At 34.2% G+C, this 23,479-nt stretch overlaps 1 protein-coding gene across 1 annotated transcript in view; it reads left to right on the top strand.

Annotated features, from left to right (window-relative positions):
- Positions 1-5,606: 5,606 nt before the first annotated feature.
- LOC127868843 (uncharacterized) overlaps positions 5,607-23,479 on the top strand; it is a 48,587-nt gene continuing 30,714 nt past the window's right edge. The window contains exons 1-25 of the mRNA XM_052410929.1: positions 5,607-5,764; positions 6,075-6,231; positions 6,871-7,034; positions 7,525-7,672; positions 8,333-8,481; positions 8,758-8,905; positions 9,520-9,686; positions 10,215-10,362; positions 10,482-10,642; positions 11,373-11,460; positions 11,829-11,909; positions 12,257-12,426; positions 13,785-13,932; positions 14,157-14,317; positions 16,368-16,455; positions 16,782-16,862; positions 18,527-18,696; positions 18,839-19,007; positions 19,136-19,281; positions 19,502-19,649; positions 21,254-21,426; positions 21,538-21,691; positions 21,819-21,964; positions 22,136-22,283; positions 22,519-22,682. Coding sequence (XP_052266889.1) covers positions 5,707-5,764; positions 6,075-6,231; positions 6,871-7,034; positions 7,525-7,672; positions 8,333-8,481; positions 8,758-8,905; positions 9,520-9,686; positions 10,215-10,362; positions 10,482-10,642; positions 11,373-11,460; positions 11,829-11,909; positions 12,257-12,426; positions 13,785-13,932; positions 14,157-14,317; positions 16,368-16,455; positions 16,782-16,862; positions 18,527-18,696; positions 18,839-19,007; positions 19,136-19,281; positions 19,502-19,649; positions 21,254-21,426; positions 21,538-21,691; positions 21,819-21,964; positions 22,136-22,283; positions 22,519-22,682 — 3,535 coding nt within the window. The 5' untranslated portion in view covers positions 5,607-5,706. The remainder of the gene's footprint in view (positions 5,765-6,074; positions 6,232-6,870; positions 7,035-7,524; positions 7,673-8,332; positions 8,482-8,757; positions 8,906-9,519; positions 9,687-10,214; positions 10,363-10,481; positions 10,643-11,372; positions 11,461-11,828; positions 11,910-12,256; positions 12,427-13,784; positions 13,933-14,156; positions 14,318-16,367; positions 16,456-16,781; positions 16,863-18,526; positions 18,697-18,838; positions 19,008-19,135; positions 19,282-19,501; positions 19,650-21,253; positions 21,427-21,537; positions 21,692-21,818; positions 21,965-22,135; positions 22,284-22,518; positions 22,683-23,479) is intronic.

Raw genomic sequence — 23,479 nt, 5'->3', positions numbered from 1 at the left:
ATAAAAGCAGAAAGTATACTGTGTGTTACGACATGACTTAATTATGATTAGTATACACAATTGTACATGACATTTATAAATTCTATATCCTATATCAAATCAGTGATTATTGTACTACTGGTCTTGTACGTAATTCCAGCCACTTTTGGGACTATTTTAACACAATCTTTTGTTTTAGGCAACTGGTTTAAACTAAACTTCACATATATAATCCTGGGTTCAAAACTCACCTAGCATGCAAATTTCAATAGAATTAGATCAGTGTATGTTACTTTTATGAACAGAAATTAATGACATATAAACTATCAATATTCGTAGGGCAATTGTACCTACAAAATCGGCCACTTTTCAGTTTAATCTGCAGGTACAATTACAAAGAAATATCTTTAGACGAATGTCCTCATTTTAAGAGTATTAATAAAGGTTTACACAAACACAATTTTCAACTTGAAACTTAAAATATATGCGACATTATTATACCAGTTACTCCCCCTCCCTATTTTAATAAATATTAACAGGCCTGCACGGTTAATGGGGAACTGCAAATTCATAAAAAATATTTATTTTTAATAGTTTTAATCAATTTTACTAACATAGCTAAGAAATTAAAAACATTTTGTTTAAAAAGTTGCCTTTAGTGTCGATTTTTAGTAAACGCTTATATTTAATTTTACAACATGTAAACTATTAATATTCAAATCAAGGGAGGTAATTTATATATTAAAAGTTTTTATCTAGGTCCTGATTTTTTTGTTTTAAATGTATGTTTTTATACAATTAATTAAAAATACCTTAATTAAAGTTTATCAGATAGAAATAATAATAATTTTATCAGATATATTTGTTTCTTATATGAATATAATTTTTGCAATGGATAATGACGTCACTTTTCCCATGAGAGAAATATCTTGTGTTATGTTTGAGACATTTTAATGCAAACGTTTACACTGATATTATTCTTTAATTTGCAAATATTGAGATTAGGGTTGGTTTTCAAGTTGAGTGTTCTAAAAATAATCAAAATATGTGTGTTTAGATCCTGAAAATGATTAAACACAGGTGGCCGATTTTTTACGTACAGGCCGGAATTACGTACACGACCAGTATATACTTTTTACCAGTCATAAGATGGCTACACTTCCCCATGTCTGATTAGTGACTGATGACTCGGTAGTACTTCAAACATTGATGTAATATACTTCATGACTCAATATAATAAACTGGTTTTTGATTATTTTAGTTCGATTTGAAACTGTATATAATTATTATTATATGTATGCACTATGTTTCACTTCAATAAAATATGAAACTACAACTAGAATACTCACAATTATGGCATTAAAATGTAGACATGAAAAGCACCAAAATACACATGACCCATATTTTAAAATGATTTTTCCCTTTTAAATGAAATTGAACCTTAAAGGGACGTTTTCTTATCTTCATTTCAATGTTGCAAAAACGCGTACATCTCAACCGATTGTGTCACTGGACGAAGATACCCGCTTTTTTGAACAAAATGATAAATATTTGCCAGTGCATGTTTAACTTAATTACTACTTTTTATGAAGACATGAACTTGTTAGACAAATTATTGAAATACTGTCCTGAGGATAAGCTCTTTCCCAGCTCGATATCTGATTGGGCGATTGGTGTGGAACGAATTTGATCTGTTTGGGTTTCACTAACTTTATCAAAATCACACTGAAACCATTCATATACTGTGTCCACTCAGCATTCAGTTTAAATAACTTTTCACCTTGTTTCACATTAGAATGAAAAATTAAAGCGAACCTTCTTTATTTGATATTCATCACCTGTCTAGCCTATTCCAATTGTTTAACGTGCTATTTAGAAGTATTACCATACCATTAATATTTACCTAAATAAAATACATTTTATGGTTTTCCAACCCTCCACTACTCGTGGTAGTGGTTTTACCTTTGCTATGCAGAATGAATTTAGCCATGTAGAAGCACGTGGTTATTTGAAAACAAGATGAGTGTGATTTTTCTTTTCCAAGTTATTTTCCGAAAATACGGAAAAAATGAAAAATACGGAAGCATTACCGCATTATCCTCATATATTCTAATGAATTGAAATCAAACAAACACCAGCGCTGTTTTGTTCTGTCAAATCTTTCACGGCTACACTACTTGAACATAAACGAGTAGACACAACTCGTCTGTGCCCGACACATATTACCAGCGCACTGATTATTTGGTGGCACTGAGTATTTGGTAACGGTTAAAGGTAGGCGCGCATCTCCATCTCATCTCATGTGGTCTCGGAAGAAGTATGACTTATTAGAATCAGGTGTTGAACACGTAGATTGAATGCATATTTAGACGGTCAATAACTTACAACATATAAATAACTAATCGCATCAATATCGGCATATAATGGGCATGTGTTGAGTATGTAATGACATTGGTTTGGTTTTGTTATATACACCGCAGTTTGTCAGAGTGTGATTATTTTAAGATAAAGAAAAAAACTATCTAGAAGATGTATTGTGCGCCCGATTAATCGCCTATGTAAAGTTCAAAATTTCAATATAGCAATGCTATGCATTTTTGTTAAAGCAGTGTGAATTGGTATGCATTTTTCGTCAATGAAAGCTCTTGATATTCAATTGTTTAATCTCTCTACAAAATTTAACATCACGTGGAACAATAATTGTCAATTGACATGCAAAAGTGCAAAACATGTTCTCATTTGAAACCATAATTTGTCAATCAAAATAAATTATGCTTTCAAAATTGAAAACACGATTCTATTTCTTTATTTGCATAGGCTTATATCACATCGGATTTACGGGCATCTTGGATTAATGATACTGTTTGGCTATTGTTGTATACCAGGCTTAGAAAATATGTTTTTGCATGGATCACCATTTAAAACAAATCTCAAGGTTTTAATTTATTCCCTCGCATTATTTCGTATTGGTATAAATTATTTTTAATTTAATAATACGGAAAGAAAAATAAATTTACAATTATGCAATGCTAAAAAAATTACATACAGTGAAGATGTGAAGATAGAGTATATAATAACATAACAACATAAAGATCTATCATTTGTGACGTAACATCATAATGTAAACATTACTTGTAGATTTGTGTCAGACATCTTACATGGGAAGTTATTTATACGTTAAAGCTATAAAATACATAAAAACGTGTAAAGTATTAATACATAATATTAAATCTAGTAAAAAAGGACGTTTAATCGATGGATAGTTACGTTTATTGTTTAATCTCTCAATTTCAAATCAAGTGAACATTCATAAAACAGCAATACGTAGTTTGTTAAGCCTTACATAAGCTGAATAATCATGACACCTGTACAGATTTAAACCTCGATATCGCTATTATTTCTTCCTGGTCAGATTGAGAATGCTTTATAGCATATGCTTCTTTTTGCCATGATTCTCGACAGGAGCGGTATCTCGAACAAACATGCGTTACTCTCTCAGATCTCAGACGATTTAAATGGGGCCTTTTCACAGATTTTTGCATGCTTTGAAGTTTGTAATTAAACGCTTTATATTGATTATTGTAAACATTGGAAATAAAAAGCTCCAGTGAAAAATCGAGAATAAAAAAAAAAAAAAAGTAACCCACAACTGGGTTCGAACCACCGACCCCTGGAGTTCTGGAGTAAATGTATAAACCATTTAGACCACTCGGCCATCCGCACTCACACAATGTGAAAAGTATTTTAAACTTTATATAAGCTATCCGCGTAGTTTCACAAAATATAACGACAACAACAGAACTCTCAAAATGATTTCAATCGTTTCGCATTGCAACGCTTTATAATTTTCAGGTTTTTAAATCGTCAAATGATGCATATATTGGCTATTTTAGAGCTTCGTAAATGTTCAGTATTACTGTTTCCTCACAAATATCATTACTAAAACGAAAATATGCGAATCTGAAACAACTTTTTAAAATTTTGTCAATTTACCAAAGCGTGAAAAGGCCCCTTTAAGCGTTGTTGAATTATGCGATGTAAGCCTTGTTCAAGTATACGGGCAGATGACGTTTGAAACGGGTAAACGAAAACGCAATGACTTGTAAATTATATTAATATAATAAAATATTTGTTAGAATTCGTTTAAACCATTAGACTGACAACAGAAATATGAAGTTAATTTAACAAAAAGCTGGTATGCATCAAAGTTGTCAAATGTCAGATACGAATTACTTTAAGATAACGAGTTTGGCTCTTTGCCTTCGTGTAGTATCAAGAAATGGAAATACATGAAGTAGCATTACATACAGAAATGTACTATATTGAACTGAACAAGTTGTTTGTTATCATGTAGTTATTAATGAACTCTAAATAACTTGCTTTTCCGTATTTTTCTGTTTGTGTATTGGATATGTCTTGCATTTTATGCAATTTTATGTCACATGCCACACATTTATGTATAAGCATTTCGAATATTTATTATCTGAAACATATGAAACATGGGTTTTGCTGAAATTACTTTGCAGCGGTTTTATAATGAAGTTAGCATTAATATTATTCGTCTTAGCTTATTTGAAAGAATGGGATAAACAGATCTGATACGCGTTGTCATGCTATGATTTGTTTAACTCGTTTTCTATAATAAGGTAGGAAATGAAAACTCGTGCCGGATCCTATATGGTTCGACCAGATTTGCATTGACTTGCTTATATGTGCGCGCAAAAATATTTTGTCGTATTTTGTGACCCACATTAACAGCAAGAATTGTGAACAATCTTAATTTTTAGTTTTAACGTACACAGTTATAAATAAGATAATGCGTTTACATCAATTGCAATGTTAAAGCACATACGCCTTTATTAATGAATACTCAAGCTAATAAATAATCATACATAATGTATTTTATTTATCATACGTAAGTTGTCAATTGTAAATACAATCTTAATTAATTCAATGTCTTTTTTTCAATCAAGAATGCTTTTGCACCAAATACCGAGACATGCTCCTGGGTCGCGGAGTACCGTATTTTTAAAATGTTATCTCAGACCGGTCAAAATTATTGATGTCATTCGAGTGGTCGTGGTTTTATTGTTTGCAGATAACACGGTTGTTATCAAATCAAAACTGGATGTTTGAAGATATATCATGTCATTTGATATTTTATACTATCTAATTATCAAATTTCATGTCTATCAAGACGAAACCAACATTATTAAATTTGCTGTTGTTTCATGATTCGTTCCCATGCTACAACTGTTATATACCATAGTATTGTGGATAATTTAAATCAGTTTCAATTTAAACGAACTGCACTTATAGCATGGTTCTTCTGAAATTCAATTTAAGACTATGCTAAATTGTTCTTTAAGCACAGATATTCACCGTCTGTATTTACTTGAGACAACTATCAATCTAATACGCACTGTCACTTCAAAATATCTCGATTATGTGATGCAGACAATCATTAAACACAATGTGCCTTTTTAAATTCCAAACCGAATTTCAAATTGCTATCGGAGATGATCCTGTGTAAACATATGGCTTGTTTAAAAAAAAAAATCCCCGTTGGCCTGTCAACCGACGTTTTATCAATAAGGAAGAGTTGGTAAATCGTACGGCCACGAATAAATGAAACCACGTGACGTGTGACTATATAGCCAACATCTTCCTGATCGCGCTCAAACGTTGGATTCTTTGTTTTCTAAATGGATTGACAACTGATAGGCAATGCCGGCGTGTCAGTTTAATACGATTTTGTGTTGGCTGCTATTTACGCTACCAATAGGTACGCTACCTTATTTTATTTGCTTTTTAATGTGTACAAAAACACTTATAAAAAGTATTCATATTTATGCCCAATAAAAACGTATTTATATTAATATTATATGATGTTACATAATAACATATAATAACAAAATAAAATAAAATAATATATATATATATTATAATTTATATTTTTGACAATTTTTCTCCATCAATAACTTATTTCGTATTAATTTAATTTTAATGCATCACCAATGAGGAAGGACAATGACAAGTCGTATCATAGACATTTTAACTGTTCTCCCGTTGAAGGAATGATATTTGTATTAAAGTGTCAGCCACCAATATCCGCCTTGTGGGCGGAAAGACGCCGTACTCTGGTCGAGTGGAGGTGGAGCACAACGGAGTATGGGGAACAGTTTGTGATGATGAGTTCACTGTCAACAGCGCCAAGGTCGTCTGCAGGATGCTCGGATTCACGGACATGGGGTACGAGATTTACCTTAAACGTGCTTTATTGCTAAACCGTATGATAACTAAATATTTTAAGATATGAATCAATCGCAATCATGGTGTTTTTATATAGTGATTGAATGCATGTATTTTTTAGGATTGTGGGTCTTATAAATGTTCGTTTTTAGTTTGAAGCTTAACCGTACAGCTTTACTTGTTTTATGGGGCGTCTTACCTGAAATATTAGAAACAAATTTTGGTCAAACTAATATTGCAAGGCACTTAAGTGGTCGCTGTTGCGTAGTGGATATGGGAGGTCCTTGGTTCAATCCCCACTGTGGGAACGTTCTTAAGATCTCCCCCATGAACTCGTTGTACTGGTTCTATGCCCAGGAAACGGACTCGAAAGCGTTTCAAATAAGTCCTTAGCTTTCGATGCAATCGATATAAAATAAATAGGTTTAAACTAAACTTAAGTTGTTCAGGACTATACTTTTTGAAGCGTTTGAAGAAAAGTTATTATTCCCATCCATTGTGGATGCACTATCTCCAATCCACGAACACTGTTTTAAAACTAAGTTATCAGTTACAATCATTAACATAATTGAAATAACATACCACGTATATTTATAATAAAAAAAATGATCACGTCATTTGTCTTATAAATGTATACAGTTTAGCAGAAGTTGTCCCGCCAAGCGTGTTTGGCCCAGGAAGTGGAGTTATCATGCTAGATAGCCTCAACTGCATTGGTCACGAAGGAGACGTTGCAAACTGCTCGCATGATAGTTGGCAAATTACTGATTGTTCGCCCAAAGAAGACGTCGGGGTCAACTGCCGTATGTTGATATATCTATGCGTTATACATATTGCATAGCGTTGTTTTAAGTTACCGTTACGGCATCAAGGTTAGCCAAATAACGAAGCAGTATGCACATTAAAAATACACACGGTAATTCTTGAGTGTCAATGAAAAAACAACATGTGAATGTGGGGAATTCGACTTAACAAACCAATAAAGGCGACTTATTTTGTATCTCATGGTTTGTTTTACTCATATCAAGGTTATATGCATTACTTGTATTTGTAATGGGTGGATCACTTAAATGATACGATTCATATCCGAAGTTAGCCGATAAACTAGATAGATATACTCACGTTCGATAATGGAAATTATATCATAACATTTTGAAATTGATTGCACCTTGTGTCCGATAATCAGTTATTGTTCAATATTTAAACGCTGTTAGTAGACCACCTAAATGTACATGCGCACATCTAAACTTTTTATGCATTTGTAGTTCACACATGAACGATACATCTATTTAGAAACACACTTGCGATTGACATCCGGTAATACCATACACGACGGTCAGGTGGAGCTGAACATTTCTGGAAGCTGGGAACCCATGTGTGCCGATAATTTCACCATATCCGAGGCCCTGGTCGTCTGTGGAATGATGGGATTTGGTTCAAAGTAATGGATTCTATGTTTTATGCTATCTGATGTTTTTCCGTTAACAATATATTAAAAACATTAAATAGATAACACATCAACTCGTTTCATCGTTAATATTTTCAAAAGAGTAGATTTAAAATTCAATGATATATCGAAAGAATTCAACTGTCTAAAGCGTGATTTACTTTATTTCGCTATTAACTTACTGATATCTTTCATTATAATTTATTTTTCATTTTAAATCACTCGGACGACTTCGAACTGAGCAGAAACTTTATTAGTAAGGTTAAATCCAAAACTAACCACTAAGACGTCATAAATTCTAAATGCTATGTTTTTGAAACAATATTTAAAAATAATTACCAATCGAAGGTCCCATTCAAAGAAAAAAAATAATTAAAAAGATAAAATATTAACATAAAACATCATGCATAACATTGCTAATATATTGTAAATACCCTAACTTACTTGGTTTGTCTAAAGATAATAAATTATTTGCATAAACTGTGCAGTAGGACGAATACGTTCAATACCATATAGATTAAATGAAATGGGCTTCTTGAGTAAGTTCTCTAGTTTCTTTCCAAGAAGTATAACCGTTTTTCATTTGTATGTGCTGAACTGTCGCAATATAAGAAACATATGTTGTATTTTAATTATATATTGAACACTTTTCAGTGGAGCGCAACTTTCTTCACCTCGCATCTTAAGCAATCAGTTCTCACCGATATCCTACAGCTGTAATGCTCGTGAAAAGGATATTTCCATGTGTACTCGTTGGAATGGTACAACATGCTCTTCATCGAGCGTGGCTTCAGTGAACTGTCGTGAGTACAATAAAGTTCGGTCTTATATGAACGCATGAGTAAGGGAGTAAGGTGTACATGGAGATCTTACATGCGACCACTTCATTGTGAAGCAAAGCCCGTTCGTTGCCTCTATACCAAATAGCAATCATCGTTAATTTCAGACATATGTTACCAATATTTATAGAACATAATGCAGTAGTTAAGCTAGCAATCTTTCAGTGCATACAAGCCTTGCACAACTTTATGTACTATATTATTGACAAAACATCTGATTAACAAAAATTACCCGTGCAGGTACACCGATTCGACTTGTGAACGGCACCAGTGCCCAGTCCGGTCGTGTTGAGGTGGAGTATAGGGGGCAGTGGGGGACGATATGCGATGACAACTTTGATGACCTTGAAGCAAACGTCATCTGTCGCATGCTTGGATACAGCAAAAAGTACGAAAGTAAAACAAATCGTTTCATTAAAGGGGCCGTCACACAGACTTTGGCATGTATTGAAGCTTGCCATTAAATGCTTTATATTGATAAATTAAAACATTTGAACTAAAAATCTCCAGTAAAAAAACAAGAATACAATTTAAAAAAAGGAAAAAATAACCCGCAACAGGGCTCGAACCACTGACCCCTGGAGTGCTGGAGTAAAAAGTCTCCCGCCTAGACCACTCGACCATCCATGCTGATGCTTAGAGTGAACGAATTTTTAACCTAAATAAGCAATCTTCGTAGTATTCCAAAATAAAACGACAACAACAGAACTTTCCAAATTATTCAATCGTTTCGCGTCGCACGACGCTTTATAATTTTCAGGTTTTCAAATCATCAAAAGATGCATATAATAGATATTTAAGAGCATGGTAAATGGTCAGTATTACTATTTCCTCAAAAATATCATAATTAAAACGAAAATTTGCGAATCTGAAACAACTTTTTTGAATTTTTGTCAATTTACCAAAACGTGAAATCTGTAGGACGGCCCCTTTAACATATTTAGTTATAATGCGTTGTGTAACATACTTTTTTAATTTAATGTTTTCAAAAATATTCCTCAGAGATGCAAAAGCATTGGGTGGTGCGTACTACGGCGAGGGCAGTGGATCAGTATCCATTGATGAAATGCGTTGTACGGGAAGCGAAAGTGACATCTCTGAATGCAAATCAAGCGACTGGCTCTCTCCATCGAACTGTCTCCATAATGAAGATGCCTCTGTGAAATGCAGTATGCTACATTTATCACACTTTGTTAAGTGTTGGTTCATCGAAGCGCTGATTTCTAATTTGTATTATTAAACACGCACAAGAAATTAAAAAAATAGTCAAAAACTATTTAACTTTATACATGTTTAAATGTTATCATTTAAATCAATTATTATTATTAATATTACTAATCTAACAAACTTTTTTGAACAAAATGATATCGTATGAAACGAAGTAAATTGCTGAAGATGTAATTGTTAACTTAGTTTTGCAAACACATCTGTAATAGATATACCGGAAAATCTTTATAATTAGTGTTTATTGATCAATTTACTTTTCATACTATTGATTAGAAATGTCTAAATTTCTGAATATGTAATGATTTACTTGTGTTTGCAAAGAAATCTTTACATGGCTTTAGCCTAGATATACTGGGAAATCTTTCTTATAATTATAGGCGTTTATCAAACAATTATCATCTCAAACAAGAAATTAGAAACGTCCAATGATGCTACGACGCATATAACATACTTTCATTTTTTTCTATAAGGGTCAGAGGTTCGCCTACAGGATGGTCCAATGCCGTATTCTGGTCGACTGGAAATCTTGAATGGATCATCATGGGAAACTGTGTGCTCTGACTTAGTTGATAACAAAACAGCAATGGTTGTCTGTAATATGCTGGGATTCGAGCAAGGGTTAGTATAAGTGTGTGTCTATTTATATAAAAAACTGAATACACCATATTTAATAATGCATTTACGTTGCAACGAATAATGAGCATTGATACCATAACAGAAAACTGAATGCGTTTTAGAAATATAACGGTTTACAACGATGGGCGTTTCCATACTGGGAGAGAACGAATGAAATTGCACGGATACAGGTGCACTGGAAACGAAACAGACATTGCGGACTGCCAACACACTGACTATGTGGAATCGTGTATCAATGGAACCAGTGTCGGTTTCAATTGTTGTAAGACATGATTGGCTGTATGTTTCGAAGTTATACATATTCATTACTGCCGTAATCATGTGCGTCTGCGTTGTTGAAGTGTTTGTTAATGTTTAGATAATAAATTTTTACGCGAAATGCTTAAAGCTAAATAACGCTTGTGAAAGTCTGTGTCTCTTTCTCAAGGCATACATACGCCCAATATGCCTTCATTCGAAACGGTTTCAATATATCAACCATATCAAACTTAAAAAAATTCAAAGCCATACAATAAGGTTTTGTTTAATATATTACAATGGTAACCAATGATTTTCATCGTTATTCTTACTAAACTGAGCAAACAGTGTCATCCACAAAAACAGTTAAATTCCTGAATGATCCCAAAATGAATTGTGTATGTATCTTACGGCAATCAAAAATTCTATGCAGTCGATAGGTCAAGCTCCCGCGTATGATCTGTATTTGATAAATTAATAACAAGCCATCGTTTTTAAAAAAATGAATGATTTTAAGAATATAACTATGTCATATTTTGTTGAGACTATGGCTGAATAGTGCGCATGATTATGTAAATATAACAATTCAATCCGTTACCTTACAATTTACATAATAGTTTGGTATTAAGAACGAAGGTTTACGAATCTACTTGCATGTAACGTTCATATCAGGGGGAACCTTGATCAAACACAATAATATACATGCTACGATTTAAATAATAAATATTACAACACTTATTTCTTTTTTATAAAAGATTCCAGAACACAGATACGACTAAAAGGTGGAAAAAATGCTTTTAACGGTAGAGTGGAAATATATAAACGGGAAAATACAGCAAACGGGTAAATGTTATGTATTTTGTTTTATACAAGATTTTTATTCAACGTTGTTTGTGTGTGTTTTTATGGCACATTTAAATGGTCTCTCAACATATTGCATTGTTTGTATTAAAAATATATCTTACCTATACTACGAAGTATGTTTTAAGACAAACGTATTTAAATCTTCTGATATATTCCTCGTGTGTGATGAATGATAAGCAGCTAAGAATATATTTGAACGATCATTGAACGTTATCGGTCATTTGTCAAAACTATGTCACTCGCATCTTGACATGTCGAACACATCACTGTAAAAATAGATGTCGTCTTCGTAAACAACAGCATGCAATTGCAATCACAATCTTATAACCGTGATGTTCTATTTACAGTGCCTGGAGGGGAATATGCTACGCTGGGCAAACAACAAGGGATGCGCAGGTGTTATGCAGAATGTTAGGGTTTAGAACAGAGTAAGACTTTTAAAATCAAATGTTTATCTTAAGACAAGGATTCGGGGGTGAACAAAAACGCTAAATACAATGAAATTAAACTAAATAGAGGTTTTATGTTTATTGTTTATTATTTTGAAGTAATTTATGTGAGCTTATAAACTGTTGTGTTTTTTACCGTTTGTTTGAGTTTTGATGCTTCTTTAAAAAGGTTCAAGGCCACTATGGAGTGTTTCAGTGTTGTGTCACTAGTTTTAGTCCTTGGTCATGTTTAGTGTTTTTGTCACGTGGTTTATAGACAATAATTCGAGCAGAAAATGCCAATTGTGATGATACTATTTGTTGAGTGTCCTTGTTTATATATTCAGGTATGCGTCCATACACGATGCCTCTGAACATTACCAATCGTATGGCAGTTTTGATGCCATCAGTGGTCTGGGGTGCCGAGGCGACGAAGCAGACATCACAGGATGCACGCCGTCTCATAAATGGACGCTGGGCGCGTGCAGTAATTCTGATCATGCTGCCATCAATTGCGGTAGATGCAATATATATATATATATATATATATATATATATATATATATATATATATATAATACATACCTTACTATATATAGTAACAAAATTGTACAGTTGTTCATGCCATTATCACCATTGCGGAGTCATTATGAATATTCGGCCCTAGGGCCGATTATTTATATTCGGCCCTCAGAATGTGTGCGCGTGACGTTCAACTGGAAAAAATGGCGTCCACGTCCACTCTTAGCCATAAAAAAGTAAAACATCTAGGTTATTGTTCTACTCACCGAAGTTGTGTAATAATCATGTTTATTTTCGTAAAGTTTAATTTGCTTCCATGACGAGTTAAAATTTTGGACACATTTCTTGATCGCCATCCACCTTTTCCATTTTAAAGCACTGGATGTAAGCAGGAGATTCTTTGTGGAAAGACATTCTTTGATCGACTGACAAAGGAACGACCTATTCATCAAAGAAATTACCCTTTTAATTCAACATCGATTTCCTTCGAACAGTTTAAGAAGAATTCACTTACACTTTTCTTAAATTTAATCAATCAATTATTCAACAAAACATCGCGTTATTCGACATTTTAACGAAATCGAAAATGCAGATTAATTCCAGTTTTATATCCCAACACTGTTATTCACATTCATAATATTATAATAATCCATCGTAAAGTAAACACACACACTAATCGTTCACGTCATAAATTGCGTAATTAATTCAATGAAAATATAAGTACGGAAAGCTGGTTCTTCATAAATTTTAGTGAAGGACCAAAATAGCATGATTTTATGACTCAAAACCTGTGCCCATCTATAATTAGTATAAAAGTAAGATATATATTTTAGATGTTAATACACGGCTGAGCCGGGCCGGGCAGTGATAATCGGCCCCAGGTGGCAAACGGCCCTCGGGCTAAAGCCCTCAGGCCGTTATGCTCCCTGCCGTGTATTATCCTCTAAATAAATAAATAAATAAATATATACATGTGTGTGTGTGTGTGTGTGTGTGTGTGCGTGCGTGCGTGCGTGCGTGCGTACGTGCGTGCGTGCGTGCGTGCGTGCGTGCGTGCGTGCGTGTGTGTGTGTGTGTGTGTGTGTGTGTGTGTGTGTGTGTGTGTGTGTGTGTGTGTGTGTGTGTGTGTGTGTGTGTGTGTGTGTGTGTGTGTGTGTGTGTGTGTGTGTGTGTGTGTGTGTGTGTGTGTGTGTGTGTGTGTGTGTGTGTCTTTTAAATAGCGATTGAGATAAAGTTAACGTTTGTACATTCCAACATGTGTACATAAGGTTTGAGAAGATATCCTAATAATTAAAGTAATATTTTCGAAACATTTGCATATCTCGCCCATTGAACATGACAAACCTTCAACAGGACCCGAAGTACGTCTTATGGATGGGCAAACAAAATATTCTGGGAGACTTGAAATCTTGAATGGATCAACTTGGGAGACTGTTTGCTCTGATTTAGTTGATAATAAAACGGCAATGGTTGTCTGCAGGATGCTCGGATTCGAAGGAGGGTCAGTATCGTTTTCATAATTGAACTCCTTGAACTCCTTGTAGGTATTAAATAAACAGATACAATTTCTATTAGTGTCGAACCATGTATAAATAATTAAAAATACGTTTGCTTCTGGGACTTTCTAATATCATTTTGTAATAGTCGATATCATCCTGTTTCGAAGGAACGAAAACCCATTATCGAACTGTTTACACTTTTGAAATAACATTAGCTACTTTACAGAAACATAACCATGTATTACAATGGGCGTTTCCATATCGGGACTGGAGGAATTAAATTACATGGCTACGACTGCATTGGGAACGAAACAGATCTAGCTGACTGCCAGCAAACTAAATATGAAGAAACGTGTGTGAATGGAACAAGTGTCGGTTTCAGTTGCTGTAAGAAATAAATCAATCTTAGATGTAAAGTTAACTATATTATGTTAATATTTATAAAAAAAACTGTCTATGTAGCACAGGTAAACCTATTTAAGATGTATAAAGGGTCGCGTCTCGGTCTTCTTATTTGATGATGTGTTTGATTGTACTGTAATCGGATCGAAATATGTAAAACATAGTTAAATACTTGTTTGTACACTCTTGTACCATATGGTTACTAATTAGGCATTATTAATTTGGCGTTCTGGCGTACACGCCGTTCTTGTTATTCTGACATGTTGTCAACTTTCAACTTTAAAACACGCCAACGCAACAGAACGACAAACGTAGAGCAAACATGCATTTATTTACCCGCTACAACTACAGGTGTGGTTGAAAGTCTATAACCAGACATAACGCCAAAACAACACATATACCCGCTGAAATAACGAACTCACTGGTCGTCTTAACGTATCTGCATGTTTGTGGACTTAACAGGCGCAAAATGTCGACATACCAACACAAAAGAAAGATAAATGACTTAATTTTAGTATTGGCGCGTATAATTTTGGTTTTGGTGTGTCCGCGTGTTTGCCCAGTTTAACCCGCCAATAAAAAAGTAGAGGTGCCAACATGTAAAAAAATCAGCCTCAATATAGAAATATTTTTGTGTCCTGTTGCCATTCCTACCTATGTTTTAATTTTATGGCGTGTTCAGGTTTGAAAGTCGCTAAAACGACAAGACACAAACGATGCTTTTAATTCTCGTTTCGTCGAGTAAAAAATATTGTCTTTTATGCGTATTACAAAGATAGCTTTTCGAACCCGCCAACACGAAATAAAATTAGCACAAATCAGCCACCATAATGATGGACTAAAGGGAAAGTTACAATTCGGTTTACAAAACACCAATTGTAACTCACGCAATGTCCGCCGTTTGGTTCAAATCTCGATATACCTGGGTTTTACTAAAATCATTATAATATTTTTATTATTTGATAAAGACAAAGAAAGCTATAGATTGATTTGGTATGCTTCTCCAGTTGGGGTAAGGACTACATTTATTACTTTTTAAGATGGTTTAAGGGCTAAATTGTGCTTTCTACTTTCTTGAGCAAAATTTATGCTTGAATGCAAAAGCATAGCTGTTACTACTTGATTATATTGCTAATGCTTGAATAATGTTTTTGGAGATAAGACTACGCGTAATATAGTTTAACTTTTATCGCAGTATAAAATGGCGCACATTTGAAGCTATGGTTCGATTACCTCATTGTTCAAATGTAATATGATGCACATGCGTAATATCATAAAATATAGGTCAAGATTCGACTTTGGTTTCAATAAAAAAGAAGTTGTTGTTATATAAGTACCATAATAATACAGTCTATATATACTAACTCATGAATGGACTCTCATATTTAAAGCATGGTTTATATAGGTTTGGCATCATATACTTCAGTTAATGTTCGACGTAGGGTAAAAACCATTGTGCATGCAAACCAGTAAATGGTCAAAGAGCTTTGTGTTATTCATAACCATTTCATGTTTGCTTGATCTTGTCAGGTTTAAAACAGTAAATTATGTTTGAAGTGCTTCATACGATCGAACTGGGTTAAACAATCAACAGTTTAGAGCTGTATCTTATCCAAAAGAGTGACAACAGCTCATAATTTATCATATTTACGTACATCATACGGTACAGGTCAAGTTTTACTTTGTGAACACATTGATGAAAAGAAATCTCGATTGAAATAATTCATATCCCTTTTTCCAGGGAAAAGCGCATGAAACCTTGTCCTATTGTAAAGTTTTGACTGCGCAGATATAATGGGTCAAGTTTTATTTAAGTTCACAAGAAAAGTCGACCTACTACGTGCTTTTACTACTTTCGGATCACGGCCTTAAAATTTAGATGAACAAAATTACATTTACGTGGAGAAAAACACGTTTTTTAATATATTTTGCGGGAATATATGTCACTTTTGTCACAATATTGTTTGGTCTTACATGTATACATTGTGTATGCTTATTCTTCTTTATACAAGTCATGGATTACGTTTTATAACAGATTCCAACACACAAATACGACTTGTTGATGGTACAACAGCATATAACGGGGGAGTTGAACTATACATTCCAGAATCTACAACACAAGGGTACAACGTGTTTTAATTTCAAATGCAACATGGGTTGTTTATAAAGTTATAAAATAAAAATGTAAAAATGTGTCGAAGAAGAAAGTTGTCTGCCACAATAAAGTTCGATTTTGACACGTTTTTAAAGATCCGATAAACTTCTTCATTGCATCAGATTAGCTTTCAATTAAGCAATGTGTCGATTACAATAACGGTTCAAATCCGGCTGGTCATAGTCATTAAGTTTCGATTCATATGAAGTTATAAAAAAATATTTTTGAGTAAACTAAGATATAGTAATCGATTGATGTATTAAATGGAACATATTTTCACGTATTTATTTACAGTTACTGGAGAAGGATTTGCTACGATGGACACACACAACAGGATGCTATTGTCTTGTGCAAAATGTTGGGACTCAATGAAGAGTACGATATATATTAACTACTACTACTACTTCTACTGCTGCTGCTGCTGCTGCTGCTGCTGTTGCTGCTGCTGCTGCTGCTGCTGCTGCTGCTACTACTACTACTACTACTTCTACTACTACTACTACTTCTTCTACTACTACTACTACTACTACTACTACTACTACTACTACTACTACTACTACTACTACTACTAGTACTACTACTACTACTACTACTACTAGTAGTACTACTACTACTACTACTTCTACTAGTACTACTACTACTACTACTACTACTACTACTACTACTACTACTACTACTACTACTACTACTACTACTACTACTACTACTACTACTACTACTACTACTACTACTACTACTACTACTTCTACTACTACTACTACTACTGCTGATGCTGCTGCTGCTGCTGCTGCTGCTGCTACTACTACTACTACTTCTACTACTCCTCCTCCTCCTACTACTACTACTACTACTACTACTACTACTACTACTACTACTACTACTACTACTACTACTACTACTACTACTACTACTACTACTACTACTACTAGTACTACTACTACTACTTCTACTACTACTACTACTACTACTACTACTACTACTACTACTACTACTACTACTACTACTACTACTACTACTACTACTACTGGTACTACTACTACTACTACTACTACTACTACTACTACTACTACTACTACTACTACTGCTGCTGCTGCTGTTGCTGCTGCTGCTGCTGCTGCTGCTGCTACGTCTACTACTACTACTACTACTCCTCCTCCTCCTCCTCCTCCTCCTCCTCCTCCTCCTCCTCCTCCTCTACTACTACTACTACTACTACTACTACTACTACTACTACTACTACTACTACTACTACTACTACTACTAGTACTACTACTACTACTACTATTACTAGTAGTACTACTACTACTACTACTACTTCTACTAGTACTACTACTACTACTACTACTACTACTACTACTACTACTACTACTACTACTTCTACTACTACTACTATTACTACTACTACTACTACTACTACTACTACTACTACTACTACTACTACTACTACTACTACTACTGCTGCTGCTGCTGCTGCTGCTGCTGCTACTACTACTACTACTACTTCTACTCCTCCTCCTCCTCCTCCTCCTCCTACTACTACTACTACTACTACTACTACTACTACTACTACTACTACTACTACTACTACTACTACTACTACTAGTACTACTACTACTACTTCTACTACTACTACTACTACTACTACTACTACTACTACTACTCTACTATCTACTACTACTACTACTACTACTACTACTACTACTACTACTACTACTACTACTACTACTACTACTACTACTACTACTACTACTACTACTACTACTACTACTACTACTACTACTACTACTACTACTACTACTACTATTACTACTACTACTACTACTATTACTACTACTACTACTACTACTACTACTACTACTACTACTACTACTACTACTACTACTACTACTACTACTACTACTACTACTACTACTACTACTACAACTACTACTACTGCAACTACTACTACTAAGACGACTGCTACCTCTACGACTACTACTACTACTTCTACTACTTATTGTAAATTTGGATTAATTTAATTTTCTTTTCTATATATTAAGGCATCCTACCCTACACAATGCGTGGACACAGTTCGGTTCACAAGATAGCTCATATGTCATCAGTGGACAGGGTTGCCGTGGAGACGAAACAGACATACTCGAATGCACTCCGCCGACAAATGGGATAACTACTGTGTGCAGTTCAACTTATAATCTTGCAGTGAATTGTGGTAAATTTACTACGTTATTGTTGAGAAAAACGTAGATACCAAATCAACTGAATATTTTCATTCATTACTATCAGTCTATAAAATGTGTATTGTCAATTTGCAGATAGATATTTAAATTTGTATGAAATATATTGTATTCTAGCCCCGAATTCCACTGTTAGAATCAGAGATGGTTCTTCTATCAAATCTGGCAGGGTCGAGGTCTTATATAACGGAACATGGCTCGGTATTTGTCGTCAACGCACTTATTACAGTGACATTACAGCCACAACCGTAAATCTTCTATGTCTACAATTAGGATTTAATCAGAGGTTTGATTCATGTATTTGTATTAAAGCTTAATTCACATACTGTGGAACAGACGTCACTATGAGAAATTGGATGCGACCCCGTAAGGTTGTGTAAGAAATTATATAATCTTTTGTTTCATTCCAAAAAGTGGGTATTTGATCACGTCAACGCCATCTAAAAGTATGACTGTAATACCAAACCTTGAATGCGGTGACGCTGCAACAGACGTTTCAAATTGTAAATCCGGGAAATGGGGAACGGTGAGTTCATGTACACCCGCCGCCATTGCATGCGGTGAGTACTTTGTGACGATTGTTTAAAGTTGTTCAAACAATTGTTTATTACATTGCCACATATAAATAGTTCATTGACATACACCTTGCATAAATATTATTCTAGCATTAGCCATTATAATTAACAAAAAATAAATCGATTGTTTTTTAACTTCACCATTAATACACAATGATACTTTCGACGGCATGTGTACTTTTTTTATGTAATTTTACCACCACAGACAGCACCGTACGCCTTATGAATGGTAGTAGCGAGCGCTCTGGAAGGGTTGAGGTACATCACAATGGACAATGGGGAACCATCTGTGCTGACGGATTTGGACAAGCAGAAGCAAATGTGGTATGCAGAAAGGCTGGAATTCGTCTTTGGTAAGCTTTTCTATATAACTGTTATTTCCGGTCGCCATTTACAATATTTTATAAATATGTAGATATATACATAAATTCTGCAAATGTTAAAATCAATATATAATAATCACCAAAAAAATCATTTAACTCGAACATATGTAGACATTTCTTAAAAGCATGCACCACAATAGTTTCCCACCTTCAGAAAATGTATCAAAAGGTTCCGGTTTCTTACCATAAACAGCCACACATTACTTGTGGTCCACCATTACACTGTAATACGCGTATTCAACCGTTCGTATTTTTATAACAATAATTAATGATTTATAAACTTTAAAACTATTCAATTGCTTTGAACTTTCAGTTTTTAAATGTGTTTCTACTTGCTTGAAGAAAATATATGAAATATTGTGATTTATTTCACTTTGTATGAATATCAACGATTGTTCATGGATAATAGCGTTAAATTCAAACTTATTTAAGCAAATTGTGTCGATGTGCTTTCTTAACTTGCGATTCCCAGCCGATTAGCAAATACACCGTACGCACTTATAAAATGGTGTTCATAACATAAGCTATGCACGAAATTAAATTGTTGAAGCAAATCATTGCACAACCTGCTTTTATGTGATACCTTTCTCGAAAGCGTCACTTCGGGCATCCGTATGCCGTCATATTTTTAGCATAATAGAATTGGCAGTTGTCTGGTTATCCGTATATTGGTTAGGACTAACTGATTGAACGACAATAATCATATTGTAATACATACCATTCATGTAGACGTTCATCTGCAGAATCCATATATTTAAATAGACGTGTGTCCCGGTTTTGCAGAGATAATCGCGGTTTCGCGAGATACCATTGAGGTATATTTTGTAAAAGTCATTCCCAGAAATAGATATGAGTGTACAATACAAGTTTTATCGGCACGGGTATTTATTATGGATGCAAAGGGACCTATTAACAGTTTGGTAAATTGACATATTACAAACAATGATTTCAGATTTGCAATTTTTCGTTGTAGTTGTGTTATTTGCGAGGAAACAATAACACTGAACATTTACCATATTCTAAAATATCTGTTGCATCCATCTTTTGAATATTAAAAAATCTGAACATTATAAAGCTTTACAAACGCGACACGATTGAATAATTTGGAGAGTATTGTTGTTATCGCATTATTTTTTGACACTACCTGGATTGCGTATATAAAGTAAAAAATTACACAAGATGTACATTAGCACGGGTGGTCAATGGGTTAAGGTGTTATACTTTTACTCAAAGGGTCGGTGGTTCGAACCCAGGTTTGGATAACTTTTTTTCTTTTAATAATTTTTTCTTGTTTTATACTGGAGGTTTGTAATTCCAATGTTTACATTTATCAATTTAAAGCTTCTTATTACAAAATACAAAACGTTCCAAAATATGTAAACAAGTCCCTTAAAGCTAGTGAATTAAGCAAAAGTACCGAATAACACTTGATCGGGCGTCCGTTTCATGCATAAAAAGACATTGTATTTGAATACGCGTATACAGTTGAAAGGTATTATGACTCAAGATTCTCGTCATTTGACAGAAATAGGTTTTGTTTTGATAAAATGCAAATGTTATTTTCACATCTTTAGGAATGCATCAGTACTAGACGATTCCCCCTTTGGGTTTGGTAAGCACGGATACCTGCTTAACAATGTTTCTTGCAAGTCGAACGAGCACGACCTTGGAGAATGCAAGAGTTCCCCGTGGAATGATACATCATGCGAGGATGAAAACGTTGCAACAGTTGACTGTCGAGTCCTTGGTGGGTTCAAACTAATGCATTTAAATTTGTCATAAATTCGTATCGATATATACTGCTTATAAGGCAATTTGAAACAGTTACAGTTTTATTTTTGGTATTTTTTTATAACAGAAACGCCGATTCAACTGTCTGGAGGGAACACAAACTACGACGGTCGTGTTGACCTATACTTTGAAAATAAATGGAGACCCATTTGTTACGATTATTACATGGGAAAGACCAGCCAAGACGTTCTCTGTCGGCTACTGGGATATAATTTTTCACGGTATTTTATATTGATGAATAACTACTATTTGTTGTTGTATGATTTTTGTTTCTTAGTAAACAAGTCGCTCTAACTAAATGTTCGTTGAAACGTGTTTATTTGCCAAGAATGATATCTTTCTCAAAAGCGATGCCACCTATACAAGCAACAGTTATTATCACAACGCCTTACTGAGAGACCTTCGTTGTGTTGGCAATGAATCTGACATCTCGCTGTGCCCTTCATCGGACTGGGGATACACAAGCTGCAGCTCTGGACTCACAATAAATTGTTGTAGGTTGAACATTTACATTCTATTGAGTAAATGAATAGCCTGTCTTTTCAGAAGATTATTATGTAAAATGTATACGTTGCTGAGTTGTTTTTTCTTTATGATGTTCCATGATTTATGGTTTACTGTCATAGTAGCATGTCGGCAGATAAGTGTTTGTTTGAAACTTTCAGTGTCTCCAATACGTCTTGATGGCAGTTTAACGCAACATATGGGATATGTAAGTTTGACGAAGACCGGACGTAGTGGTTATATGTGTGCTGATAATTTAACTGCTGAGACCCAGGCTGTCATGTGCAAAATGTTGTTCAATGTCACCAGGTAAGATTGTTTATCACGCGATAGAACATTTTATATCGTGTAGACCATTATACACATCGTGTTTCGTCTAAAAGGGCTTTTTAAATTGTAAGACAGTACTGCTTTTTTATTAAAATAAAATAACATTCATTATTTTAAAGTGTAAAGGTTTACGGAGTATCCATTACATTGGTCCGTGGATGGTTTAAATTGACACAGTGTACTTTAAATATCTAATGTTTCTTGTATTAAATAGGGAGTATGTAGAGGTTGACCGACCATACTTCAAGCCTGGATTCGAAACACCGGTTGTAGTGGATAATGTCTGGTGCACGGGTAATGAGGAAGATTATCAGATGTGTCCATCATCTGACTGGGGCTATTATTCACAGTGCAAGAATCCAGCACTTCTTAGATGCAGTAAGCTATAATTACAATAACATAGAACTACGTGTATGTTTAACGTTCAAGGGGCACAAGATGGTCCTAGTTGCTCAATAAAAAAATTAAGAATAGATTCAGATTAAAAAATAATGTGTTAATCAGTTAATTTACGAATACATTTTCTACTTACATTTCAACTCAAAGGCTATTGCCAAATTTTACTCTAGAGGCATAATTTGAACAAAGTACTATAGCGATGAACAAAAGAATACACTACAACATGGGCCTTGCAGTTTCACAAAGAACATATTTATAAGTTATGTTGTTTTACAAGTCATGCCCATATGAAAAACTAGTTCTACAATATACCCCTGCTACGTGGTCAGTGTTTACCTAATGGCATGATCTACACAGTTTGTAGATTGTAACTATCTGATATCGCATACGTCATATCAAAACTCTGCGTATTGTGTTTGAAGAGAATATTATAAAGTTGTGATATAGCATATAAAGCATGTGATTCAATGTGTGTTGCCACTTGTGACCCCAATGATTGAAACACAATATGCTGCGGAAAACATTATGATCTCACACCATAATTATATTAAACCTATTGACTTAATATTGTCATATAACAGTATATATTAAAAGTTTTCATTTTTTAAAAACAATTTATTAGCTGAGGAGTTCAATTTAAAGCGGACCCAAAATATAAACAATCTTTAATGAATGTCAAAAAGGTTTACTTCTTGTTAAAATCATCAAAGCAGTTAAGGCGGATGTGTAATTGGAAGCATATTAATGCTGACACATACATATTCACGCGATACATA

Source organism: Dreissena polymorpha, chromosome 2 (assembly GCF_020536995.1).
Source record: "Dreissena polymorpha isolate Duluth1 chromosome 2, UMN_Dpol_1.0, whole genome shotgun sequence".
Taxonomy (NCBI): Eukaryota; Metazoa; Mollusca; class Bivalvia; order Myida; family Dreissenidae; genus Dreissena; species Dreissena polymorpha.
The sequence above is the reverse complement of the archived record's forward strand: the minus strand, read 5'-3'. Positions and strand labels throughout refer to the sequence as shown.